Raw genomic sequence first — 12,599 nt, forward strand, 5'->3', positions numbered from 1 at the left:
CGTAGAAAGAATCATTGTAATCCTTGTGCTATCCTAGGTAGATTGTTGTTGGGAGTGGGGTCATTTGGACCCCACGGAAATATTTTTTCTCATTGATTTTTGTTTTTCACCTGTATCCATGGCAGACATGAAATCCTGTCATCCATATTTGACAAGGGGGGATAACACATCAATGTAAGGCTTGGGTCATCTGGACTCCATAAGATAGCACAAGGGTTAAGGAGAACTCAGGTGTGTCTCTTAGTTCCCTTCAGGTCCTTATGGCTGCCTTAAAGAACATCATGAAAGTGACCTACGATTGTCGTATGTCTGGTAAGAGTATATCGTCAAGTATTTGTAAGGCGAATGTAAGTTGCACCAATTTATGATGAAAGAGTGATGCCGTCGTATAAGGCCCTTATCCCACACTCTAATCGATAGTAAAACTACCCATGATTGTCCAAGTATCTCATTTGCACGGCAGCACGTATGTGAACAGCACTAAAAAACTGTGCACAGGATTTGGGGGGTTAAAATAAGAAACTTGTTGCCCGCAGCACGCCCATAGGAAAAAAAAATGTCATTTTCGCTAACGATCTTAATATTTTGTGTGACCTGACTATTTTCCACCCACAGACGGTCCTTATCCACCATTAAGAGTAGTTGTGACTAAGACTTTAGGAGTAGTAATTTAAATACAAACTCTATTTAAAATTTTGACCTTTTTTTCTCTGTTTGCTCAATGTACAGCAAAGCCAGGGGATGAGCTGAAGGTGGAGCAGGGCGTGAAGGACATGAAGTCGCTCAGTTTGCCCATCATGAAGCCTTCTGGGAGTCAAAGTCCGTACATTCTCACCCCGGTGGGGGAGTCTCTGGCACTGCGTGAAAGCTTGGACCTTTTGGTGAGTATTGTGCCGTTCAAAGGTTCTGTATGACATCACAGCTTTGTGGCATTTATGGTTTTTCTCTGACGTATTTAACAGCATTCAGTCAGTCCTATAATGTAGTTTACCAAAACACTGACATGCCCAGAGACCACTTCTTCTCTGGTAGTGTTTTTGTCTGATATAACTATGTGCCAGTTGGGCATTGCAGTGTAAGCCTTTCTCAATCCCACTGTTTTTCATTACCTTGACTTATGCTGCAGAACCCAGCATATAAATCTGAGGAGTTTGACTTGATCCAGCTTCTGTGGTTGTGTTTTTGAAGAAATGCCACCAGTTTAAAAGCTTGTGTCAGTTGTTGCTTCAAACACAAACCTAAAACTTGCCATGATAATGATCTCATTAGGAAACACCGCCGCTGCCATGCTTCCTGCAGCCACCGGATGATGATGTTTTGTAGCTGGTGAAAGATACAAAGAGTTTAACGGACCTCAGCTGGAAAAAAAAAATGCAGGTCATCTGGTGCAAGCTAGGGCATTTGAGGACTAAATTGTAGCAGAGAGGCCTGATGTCTTTTTAATCGTAGCATTTTAACAGCCAGTTATCCCTTTGTTCATTTAGTTCTTTGTTAATGCATTTAGATGTAACTTTTCATGTTTATGTAAGTGTCAAAAGTTTATAAAAGAGCTTACAAGAGCAAAAGTTACTGACTTTTTACAAATTAAAATGTATTAAAAGGTGCTGACAACTGCAGCACAACAGCAAAAAAGTCTTACAGTTAAGTCTATTTTTGTTTTTTCTTTGTTTTAGCTTTTCACGTAAAATGTAAAGAGTAAATAAATTAAACACTGTAATAAAGTTTGCCAATTGGTAAAATATTGTATATGATGAAGATCATATTTAGATCTGTACATTTATTACTTACCACAGTAACATTTGGAAATAAAAATTAGCCTAGCTAACACATGCTAGGCTAATGCTAGCTTAACTTCAAGACAAATGTTTTGTACAAATTCTGATTACTTTTCACTACTGAGTTTATTGAAAAGTGTGTTTGTCTTTGTGTTTTATGAGACCCTGAAAAAAAGAGGAACGTCCAATACAGCGCACAAAGTATTGAATAGTGAGGGAGTTTCGACGCAACCCCCGTCTTGAAATCAAGCTAGCACTACCCTAGCATGAGTTAGCTAGGCTAATTTATATTTCTAATTTTGTACATGTAGATTAAGAGACCCCGACAAAATGATGAACATTGTATTTAGTGCACTAAGTAGGGAAAAGTGAGGGAATTTGGACACAACCCCTGTCCTAAATTTAAGCTAGCACTAGCATATCTTAAATTAGCTAGGCTAATTTATATTTCTAATTTTGTACATGTAGATTATGAGACCCTGACAAAAATGATGATCGTCCTATATAGTTGACTAAGTAGTGAATAGTGAGGTAAGTTGGACACAACCCCTGTCCTAAAATTAAGCTAGCACTAGCCTAGCATGTATTAGCTAGGTTAATTTATTACTAATTTTATACTTGTAGATTATGAGACCCTGGTAAAATGATGATTTAGTGCACTAAATAGGGAAAAGTGAGAGAATTTGGATACAAAACCAGTCCTAAAATTAAGCTAGCACTAGCCTATCATAAGTTAGCTAGGCTAATTTATTTAAATTTTGGATTTGTAGATTGTGAGACCCTGAAAAAAAGATGAACGTCCCACAGAGTGCACTAAGGATCGAGTAGTGAGGGAGTTTCAACACAACCCCTGTCCTGAAATCAAGCTAGCACTTGCCTAGCGTAAATTAGCTAGGGTAATTTATATTTCTAATTTTGAACTTGTTGATTATGAGACCCTGACAAAATTATGAACATGCTATATAGTTCACTGACAAAATTATGAACATCCTATATAGTTCACTAAGTATTGAATAGTGAGAGAATTTGGTCACAGCCAGAGTGACTTTTTTTGTTTTTTTTACTTTCTTGATAAATTGTGGCAACTTGTACTTTTCTTTTCTACCTTCTTTAGGTTCAAAATGCTTTACAGTTACATTAAATACATTTCTGTATATAATAGACTATTGGTACAATTTACTACTAATCAATAACATTTCTCAAGTTATACGTGCCAACTTCTCAAGATAATTGTGACTTGTGTGAAAATCCTAGAAAAGTGAGCAATATACAATATATGTGAGAAATACACTGTTTAGCATCCTATTACCTATAAACTTAACTGTTAGTTGACTTTCTTTTACTAAAAAGAAACATATTGTTCTCGTACTTTATTACTTTCTCACCATACATAAAAAGAAACGAGGTTTTGATCTGGAAAAGAACACAATACGCTTATGTTGCCAAGCGGTTCATTTTTAGCTGTCGTGATAGTGGAGCAAACTTTTACATGTAATTTCTCCTTTTTACTGGCATCAGACATTGTGGTTAATCACTTTTTGGCATGTCAGGACTCCCCTCCACGTGTTCTCCACTATGTATTCAAGCTCTCCAGCAATAAACAGATGTGGGTTTAGCTCTGGGCAAACAGGTGGGGGCTCCTTTAAAGTGTTTACCGCCATCTGCGGAGGCAAGTCATGAAGGGTTAGTCACCGTGTTCAGACATAAACAAATGGACGTTGCTCAGGAAAAGGAAGTCGCAGTCATGAAACGTCTCAATCCGTGGAACTCCGTACCATCCACCAGCTGAGGGGGTTTTCTCAGGTGACGACTCGTCTTGAGAAAACTGCAACTTCAGCTGAGTCCACAATGTGGCAGTAATGAGCTGTTTCAGTTGAAGTGGTCAGACTGCTTTCAAACCTGCCTGTAGATCAAATATTAGTTTATTCTTGAATTATTATTTGTTTATTGTTTTGATTTAATTTGGTTCCTGTGAAGTATAAAGTATTTATCCATGTGCTGGAGCAAAAGCCTTTATTTTCCTGGCTGTATTTTATGACTCGCAGGGACACGTAGGCACCCTCCGTGGCTCATCCATGGGTTTCCTGGAAACATTACCTGCCTGGCTGCTCGCTTTTTATTGATTCCTGGGCTTTGGTTCAAGGAAGTCTCTTAGAGCAGATCCACATTTTGTACAGAGAATAACTTGGTTATGAGGAACTGCAGCCAAATCCAGCCCTAAGACGCTTTTGTATGAGTCGTGGGTTTATTGTTGCGCAGTAGTTTCATGTCATTGTTTACCAGCTGCTGGTTGCTGCGGTGACTCAAATCAATCATTTCACGGCGGGGATTCTGATTGCTTTTGGAAGCTTTTCTATCTTGTAGATTGCTTTTGTTTGGGATTAATACCTCCCCTTTGTTTCCTTAAAGACCCTCTCAGATGAAAATGGGAGTTCTTGGTGTTTTTGACTTGTTCTTGTAGCATTTTTCTCATGACAAAAGAAGAAAACTAAACTAAAACTTGTATTTCTTTATTTTTTTTGTGATTCAGGAGCAGATGCAATAAAAAAGTTGTTTAGAAAAAGTGTAGGTGTAATGTAGAATCTACTATGGCAAGCCACAAGGTTCATGTTCTGCTCCATTCCGATGCATCTACGTGTAGATGTTTATCTGAATGGGTGAATAGCTCAGATATTTCTCACCATTTTTGTTGCACCGCTAACGTTAGCTTTCTGCCAATCAACGGGTTGTTACAGCTGCATTCAGCTTTTTTCTGTCAGCTCAGCTGTTGGATGGGACAAGTTTAAAAAAACAAAAAAACTATGTTCTAGAAAAAAAAAAAAACTTTTTTGGCTAAAAACGGCATAATCCTAATTAAAAAACCACTATGAATACTATTAAAATAGATAAAGCTCTGGTCTGGGCCTTGCAGAATGTCCCGTGTTAACTTAGGCATGCAGTCACATACTTGACTTCAGTGAAGTAAATCTCCTCCGCCTCGTTCTCCTGCAGGAGCTGTGACTCATTTGTTCAGGTGAAGTCATTAACCCGACGGGTCAGGGGCTCAGGATGTTTGTGGTCACTATTTATTCCATTTGACGTCAGCTTTCTACAAAAACGACGAGCTGCATATCTCTTGAGGGGGTAAAAAAAAGTTATGGTTAGCTGCCAAATAAACATTCAAGTTCCTAAGAAGATTAAAGTTGCTGCAAAGATAATTGCTGGGTGCAGAACATCGATCTATCTATTAGTTGGGCGTGTCGCGAAGCTAATCTGTCACCATAGAGCCATGCAGAAAACAAAGCAGAAGCTGGCCTTTACTCTGTCCTGTAATGGGATGCAGGTTAAACAAACAAGCGGCGTGTAATCTGGACGGTCACAGCTACTTGGTTTGAAGTAGAGATACAAATCACGGCATTCAGGGTCAATTTGGAGGCTGCAGTTGGGTGGTTTTTACTTTCTCTGGAGATGATCTGTCAGATAATGGCTTCCCCATATGTTTACATTCTTGCTGTAGAGACATTCTTACAGACTTCACGGCGTTCAGGGTCCAAATCAAAAGGATGAATTGCAGAAAAAGGAAAAATAAGTCAGATTTGTTTACATTTAGTGCTGCTACAAACGATTATTTTAGTAGTCGACTAATCACCGATTATTTTTTCTGATTAGTCGACTAATCGGGTCATGCACAAAGTGGATGTAAAACACACATCTTACCTGTGATAACGCTATTGTGAATGCTGTAAGCTGAATTTGGCTGCTGAAGATGCAAGTGACAATAGCAGAAGATGCTAAAATTGACAGCTAAAAACTGAAGTTTAGAGCTGAAAATGCTAAAGTTAATAGCTGAATACGCTGAAGCTTATAGCCAGCTAAAATATCAGTTAAATGCCAAATTAGCCTACTAAATAATAAGCCTAAGTTAGCCAAAACAGCTAGCATGTAGCTGTAATATTAGCTACATTCTGAAAGCCTAAAAAAACTGAAAAAAATTCTAAATTACCCAAAATAGCTAGCATGTAGCTGAAATATTAGCTAAACTCTAAATTAGCCTAAAAAAACTGAAAAAAGCCTAAATTACCCAAAATAGCTAGCACGTAGCTGAAATATTAACAAAATTCTTAAACAGCCTAAAAATAAAAAAAATGCCTAAGTTAGCCAAAACAGCTAGCATGTAACTGAAATATTAGCTAAACTCTAAATTAGCCAAAAAAAAACTGAAAAAAGCCTAAATTACCCAAAATAGCTAGCATGTAGCTGAAATATTAACAAAATTCTTAAACAGCCTAAAAATTAAAAAAAACGCCTAAGTTAGCCAAAACAGCTAGCATGTATTTGAAATATTAGCTAAACTCTAAATTAGCCAAAAAAAACAAAAAAGCCTAAATTAGCCAAAAAAGCTAGCATGTAGTTAAAATATTAACTAAATTCCCAAACAGCCTAAAAAATAAAAAAGCCTAAGTTAGCCAAAACAGCTAGCATGAAACTGAAATATTAGCGAAATTCCAAAATAGCCTAAAACAACGTAAATAAATGCCTAAATAGTCCAAAAAGCTAGCATAATGGCATTATAACTTTCAACTTTACTACACTCTGACTCCATTAAACATAAAGTGACGACTAATCGACTACTAAATTAGTCGTCGACTATTTTAAAAGTCGATTAGTCGACTAGTCGATTAGCTCTATTTACATTGATCCACATTTGTTTATGAACGTAACCAAAAAGCATTAATTCTTAAATAAAATTTATGGGAAATTAGTTTAGGACTAAAACATTTAATTTTTAATGTTGTTTTAAAGTCCTTCTCTTGACAAATGTGGAGAAATTGTTATCAAAACCTTGAAAGGTGACCTCAGCTGAACTGTCAGCTTAGAGGTTTTTGAGTTTTTTTCCCTTTCTTGGCCTAATATAAATTAAAAAAGTTTTCTGTTTATTTTGTTGGTCCTTGATGAATGAGGAGATTACAGGGATAAATCGTGTTTGTAGCAGAACAAGTAGAAACTGGCTGTAAACGTATTTGAGGAAATGCTGCACCTAGAAGCTTCCTGTATAGAGAAATAGGAAGAAAGCTGTTGGCCGGCAGACTCAGACAGTTCTGCTGTTCACACACACTCGAGTGTGAACTTGGGTTGTCTAAGTGCAGCAGAATGTTGGTCATATGATGTTGAACGGGCCGGCGGTAGCTTGTATCTACTCGGGCTCAGACACGTCAATGACTGGAGCTTCCCAGACGGGTCATCACCTCCAGCGGTCAGATTCACCGCCGCTTTGACGAACAGGAGATGAATCAGGGACATTCTCACAAACCTTTATTGACTCTGTTTGATCCTAACAGTGGAGCTACTCTTTACAACAACAGTGACTGCAGGTTAATAGACAGAGATGGATCAATGACTGTTAAAAGTCAACTTGCCCCAAGCCGATAACACTGCAGAAACAATGAAATATCAAGTGTTGACCAGCTTTTCAATGTTTAAAGGTCATCTTTTGATTTACTGTAAAAGTGTTCCCAGTGTTCTTTTAATTAAGACTATGTTGTTTTTTATGACATAGTGGACGGGTCTGCAACCTTTAACGTTTAAAGAGCCGTTCAGGTCAATTTCTCACCGACTGAACCCAGTAGGAGCCAGAAAGTCTGTTGAAAAAATAAGACACGGATTTGTATTTATCGCCACAGTTATGAAAAATATAGTTTTTTTTTCATGTAAATAAAATGTATTCTTTTGACAAAGATTCACATGACTTCCTTTCAAAATAAAAGAAAAATATAGCAGTAGCTCAAGTGATGAGTGATTTATGAATAAAAAAACTATACTTGGTTTAATTCACTGTCATTGGTGGATCTCAGCCAAACAATCTATAAATCTAGCTTAAAATTAAATAAGAGCTGATTAAGTGAACCTTATGTATTTTTATGACCATATGGCACATTGAAAATCCTTGAATTTTTCTTAAAAATTGACAATCCGCCTTAAATTCCATTGTGCCTCAAGTATGAATTCTGGTTATGCTTTCTATGGTACACAAAAACTCTACTCCCCCACTAGCTTACAGCCCCTCACAACCTAACCTTACCAATGCAACAAAATGGTGAGCAATATTAAAGCTACTTAGATGTAGAGTTGTGAGCCAGATTCCAAAAACATAGACGTGGATCTAGTGCTACTTATACTTATCATTTTCAATTTAAAAAAAAAAAAGGTCAAACCTGGCCGTCATGACTGAAGAGATCTGTAGTCACATGGTTTTGTTTAGTTGGTTCACAATAGAAATCTCCCTCTGAATACAGACCAAACACCAGGTTTAGGACTCGATATGGAACAAACTAAGCTAACCCCGTCCAGAACCTATCATTTTTCCTTAAGCTTCATTTACTTCATACGTGTCCTCCATTACCTGAAAAATGATACAAGAACATGCTAAAAACACCATGTTCATGAGTGGATCGTTAACCCCTTTTACAACGTACTATTAAATCTCTGCTAATTTTAGCCTCACCTGGAACCTAAAAAAAATCTCAGACAAATATTTGTCTAATTGTAAATAAAGTCAAAATCTAAAGTCTCAGGACTCGAGTCTGCCTTTACTCAGGTCTAAAATTAGACTCATTTGACTCCCTTTTTTCCTCCTGAGACCAGTTTGTCGAGTCTGTCTGAGAAGTCTTTACAAGACTCTTGCTTGGCCGCTTTGTCTTCGTCAGAGTTGATACTGTTCTCTTCATGGGAGGATTGAGAGGTGAGGACGAGTGTTTGTGATCAGGAAAAACAAAGTACTTCCCCAGCGCGCGGTTAAAGGTGGAGATTACAGCAGGGTGATCAAACGCTTTTATGGCAGCCGTTGGTGTGACCGTTGACCTGTAGGGCTGCAGTACCTGCAGTACTGGCGGCCTGACAGGCAGTCAGTCGGTCGGTCGGTCGGTCTCACGGGGGAGAAGCTGCCATGCCTCACGGGGATCTGCACTTTGGTCCAGACTGAGGCCTTGTTGTTTTGCATCGTGTGATCAGGGATTAATTTATTTTTAATCTGGGATTTGGGAGGTTGACCTTTGTCGATTGACGATGGTTCGCTTTAACCGTCTGACATCCTGGCACAGCTGGGACCTGCTGACCATCTCAGAAAATCCCGAGTCGCCACCGCCGCCGCCGCCTCCTGACACGAGTCCGACAACAAATGACAGTCAGGTGAGAGCTGGTGCGACTCGACGATTCCGTTTCAACCCTGTAGACGTTCACAATAGGGTTTCTGCACAAAACTCATATCCTTCATTTATGTCTTTATTTTTGCTGACATGTTTGAAAAAATAGTTTTTATCACCTTGTTGGAGGCAAAAACAAACTTTTGCTAGATAAATTGGATCCGTTTGACACTTTTCTAGCCAAAAATGTAACAAATTTATCAATTAAGGAAAAAATTGCCTTGTATTAAATGAGATTCTTTTTAGAAGCTTTATGTTGTTGTTGACCTTTCAACACTTCAGGAGCCGCCACAGCGAATCAGCTTTCACCGGTTCACACAGGTGGTTTAGCTGAAAGTTTTACACCGGATCCCCTTCCTGACACAACCTTGTATTTTATCCGGGGATGGGGACAGGCACAGGGACCCTCTTGTGACTAGGCAGTGGCGTGAAGGGTCATGCCTACGTCGCCCATCACGCCCCCCAGGAATCAAACCCTGGTTTCCTATTTGCAAGTCTTTTTAAAAGCTTTCTAAGGCTTAAAAAATCCTCTGGAAAATGATGTGATGCTGGAACCTGGTACGAAATAAATTAAAATGTTGTTTGTTCTTTTAAATGGATTTCAAAGATCACAGGAAGTAGTTTTTTTTTTTATTTTTTAGGGCAACTTTTTGAATATCTTAATTGGATTTACATTTGAAATCCACTTTCCTGATGCTCAAAGTTGGCGACCCTGAAAGTGTTTGGGATCCTTTTGGTTTCCATTTCCCAGTTTTGCCTCCTTGTGTGCGTCGGGGGGAGGTCCTGCTGTTCTCGTGTCGTTAATCAACCTGATTGAGCTTCAGGAGGACTTGTTATCAGTCGTCTCCCACAAAGGCAGCAGCTAAGGGGGTGGTGGTGGTGGGGTTGTGTTGATCAACTTGGACCACAGACATCAGTAGATTTTCCTTAACGCCACAAACCTCCATGGATAAGATAAGGCCGTGAGTGGACACCCGGTTTTGATATCATTAACCCGGTTGAGGCCCTCAGCTTTGACTGACAGGTTTGCACAGAAGGCGTAAGGGAAAACCTTGTAAACATGATGTGATGGAGCAGCCGAGTGTTTACTGAGGGGGCTGTTTGCTGAGGCTGAAAGACTTATTTGACCATTTACAAACCTAAAGGAACAGGTTTGTGGAGGTGAGCGTACTGTAGCGGCTTGTTTTGGAGCATATCTATTAAAATGTGCTGAAACCAGTAGACAAAGGGGGCTTCCTGTTTGGTTATTATTTTTGGAAAACTGCCACCCAGCATGGCATTGTTCGGAGGTTTCCAAGCAAAACAGCGAGCGAGGAGAACAAAGACGGGCGACTTTGCTTCCAAGTGAAGTAAAAAAAGCCTTTTTTGGAGGGAAAGCTTGAGTAGCAGCTCACCGCTCAGGTTTACAAGCGTTTTGTTTGCCCCCTTTTGAGGCTGACCTGCGCAGCATTCATCATCCTCGCCAGCAGCAGGACGCTTGTTTGAACTGGGGAGCTGTCGGCTGCCCCCGCCTCCAAATATTCAGATCAACCTCGTCCTTCAATGAGGCAGGATCCTCCTGGTTGCTATGACTGCGACCAAGAGTTTGCATGAAATGTAAGCAGGCTGGGCGACGCGGAGTACGACTCGACGCAGCTCTGGGGCCGAACCCCGTCAGCTGGAACGCCTCAGTGCTGGGGGGGAGTGGATGAGCGTTACCGTCCGTGGATGTTGGGAGAGACCGGCAGCTGGCTCCAGGATGAGCTGCGATCCATGAACTGAAGGATTAGGATGGTTTTTGTTACTTTTGAGATGCCTCTGGCTTCAATGGTGAGAACCGTCTCTTTCTTTTCCTCCATTTAGAGGTTAAACTTTTCTTTTTTAACTTTTTAGTTCAATTCCATCTAGTAGAGTGTGTACAGTAGCACCGGCTTTCTGTGACGTCTCCAAACATGACGAAATGACTGTTGTTTCAGGGAAACAACATTAAAAAACGGCTGTGTGTTTTCGGTAGACCCTCTTCGGTAGTCTTGGAGATGAAAAAGGGACTGAAAGTGTTTATAAATTCAGCAGCGCTCAGATTTATCGTCTGCTTCTGCAGCTGTGTTTGGACCTTTATGACAGTCTGGGGACAGTCTTCCTAAAATAGGAGTTTGGGAGCAGAAGGTTCATAACCATCTGTTTTTCTTTCCCAGTTTGGAAATGTAAAAGTTGAGAGAATACGTTCACAAATGGTTCGGTGAAGGACGGAGTCGTTGGATGAATTGATACATTTATTGATCAACTGTGTTGAGTTATCTGACTTCACACTTGCGATGTGCGATTTCAGTGATTGATATTGGATTGACGATATGATTTGCGATCTTTGACTGTATATAAGAACTGGACCGAGTGAGTGTGATCTCAGAAGATTTTGGGTATGTGTCCAAGTATGACATCACGGTTTCTTATGGTCCAGACCTCAAGGCATTTATGTATTAGGCTTTATGCTGGGCGACATGGAACAAATGTATATCACAATATAAAAAAACGTATATCACAATAACGATATATATCAAGATATACCACAATAAAGTATAATTTCAGGTGTTCTCTGAAAAAATAATGACAAATATCTAATTACTTACTTTTTTGACTTTTTTTCAATTAACATGTAACTGAATTGCCACAAAAGACATTTTTTAAGTGTAAAACTGTTTCAAGTTTCTTATTAGTAAAAAAAAATTGCACAAAAGTTCAGCAATAAAAATAAAAACGATAGAAGAAAAATGCCACAAATTTCTATCACACACACACGATATGTATCATCATATCGCCCAGCACTCATTAGGTCTGTACAATGAATCTAAAATGTATCGACATCGCGATATCAGCTTATGCAGTATCGTATCGCATAAATTACATAAACAGAGAGCTCATTATGTTTTTTCAAAAGCCCAACCTACATTGCTAAATGTCCACTGCTCACAAAAATTAAAGGAGAACTTTTTTTATTAGGCCTGTCCTGAATTGAATTAAATCTGTCTGATGATGTTCTGGTTGGTTAACCAGCTGAGGGCCTCATTAATCAATTTCAGCTGTATTGGTGTTCATGGAATTAACAACAGGTGCACTTCAGTGGCAACAATTAGAAAACCCTCAAACAGGACTGGTGTTACATGTGGAGGTCATTTCAAGTTTCTCCCTCTTGATATTTCTGGCTGGTTTTCCACTCGTGCTGATTTTGGCTTGATAATTATCTCTACTGGCAGTATGAGGAGATTCCTTAACCCTACAGAAGTTACACAGGTTGTCCAGCTTCTCCAGCATGGCACATCCACACGTGCTGCAGCAAGAAGGTTTAATGTGTCTCCCAGCACAATCTCCAGAACATGGAGGAGATTTCAGGAGACTGGTGGTTTTAAACCGTTAACACGATCTACACTATCAACGTAATTCCAGCAGATTCCACTTTTCTCCTTCAGAATCTACTGATTCTACACGATTGATCTTGTTAACGGTTGAAAAGTTACAGTAAATCAAACAACATAAACAATGGATTTCCGGTGTTAAGGGGTTAACAAGATACTGGTAACTAAGATACTGATCTAGTTTTCTGGTAGTACTATCTAAAACTGTCCATCCATCCATCCATCTTCTTCCGCTTGGCTAAAACTGTACTAAATAG

At 39.3% G+C, this 12,599-nt stretch overlaps 1 protein-coding gene across 4 annotated transcripts in view; it reads left to right on the top strand.

Annotated features, from left to right (window-relative positions):
- plekhg5b (pleckstrin homology domain containing, family G (with RhoGef domain) member 5b) overlaps nucleotides 1–12,599 on the top strand; it is a 101,747-nt gene that overhangs the window by 76,088 nt on the left and 13,060 nt on the right. For all 4 annotated transcript variants that reach the window (XM_024293578.2, XM_024293577.2, XM_024293580.2 and 1 more), the window contains one exon: nucleotides 730–881. In XM_024293578.2, coding sequence (XP_024149346.1) covers nucleotides 730–881 — 152 coding nt within the window. The remainder of the gene's footprint in view (nucleotides 1–729; nucleotides 882–12,599) is intronic.

Source organism: Oryzias melastigma, linkage group LG7, assembly GCF_002922805.2.
Source record: "Oryzias melastigma strain HK-1 linkage group LG7, ASM292280v2, whole genome shotgun sequence".
Lineage (NCBI taxonomy): Eukaryota > Metazoa > Chordata > Actinopteri > Beloniformes > Adrianichthyidae > Oryzias > Oryzias melastigma.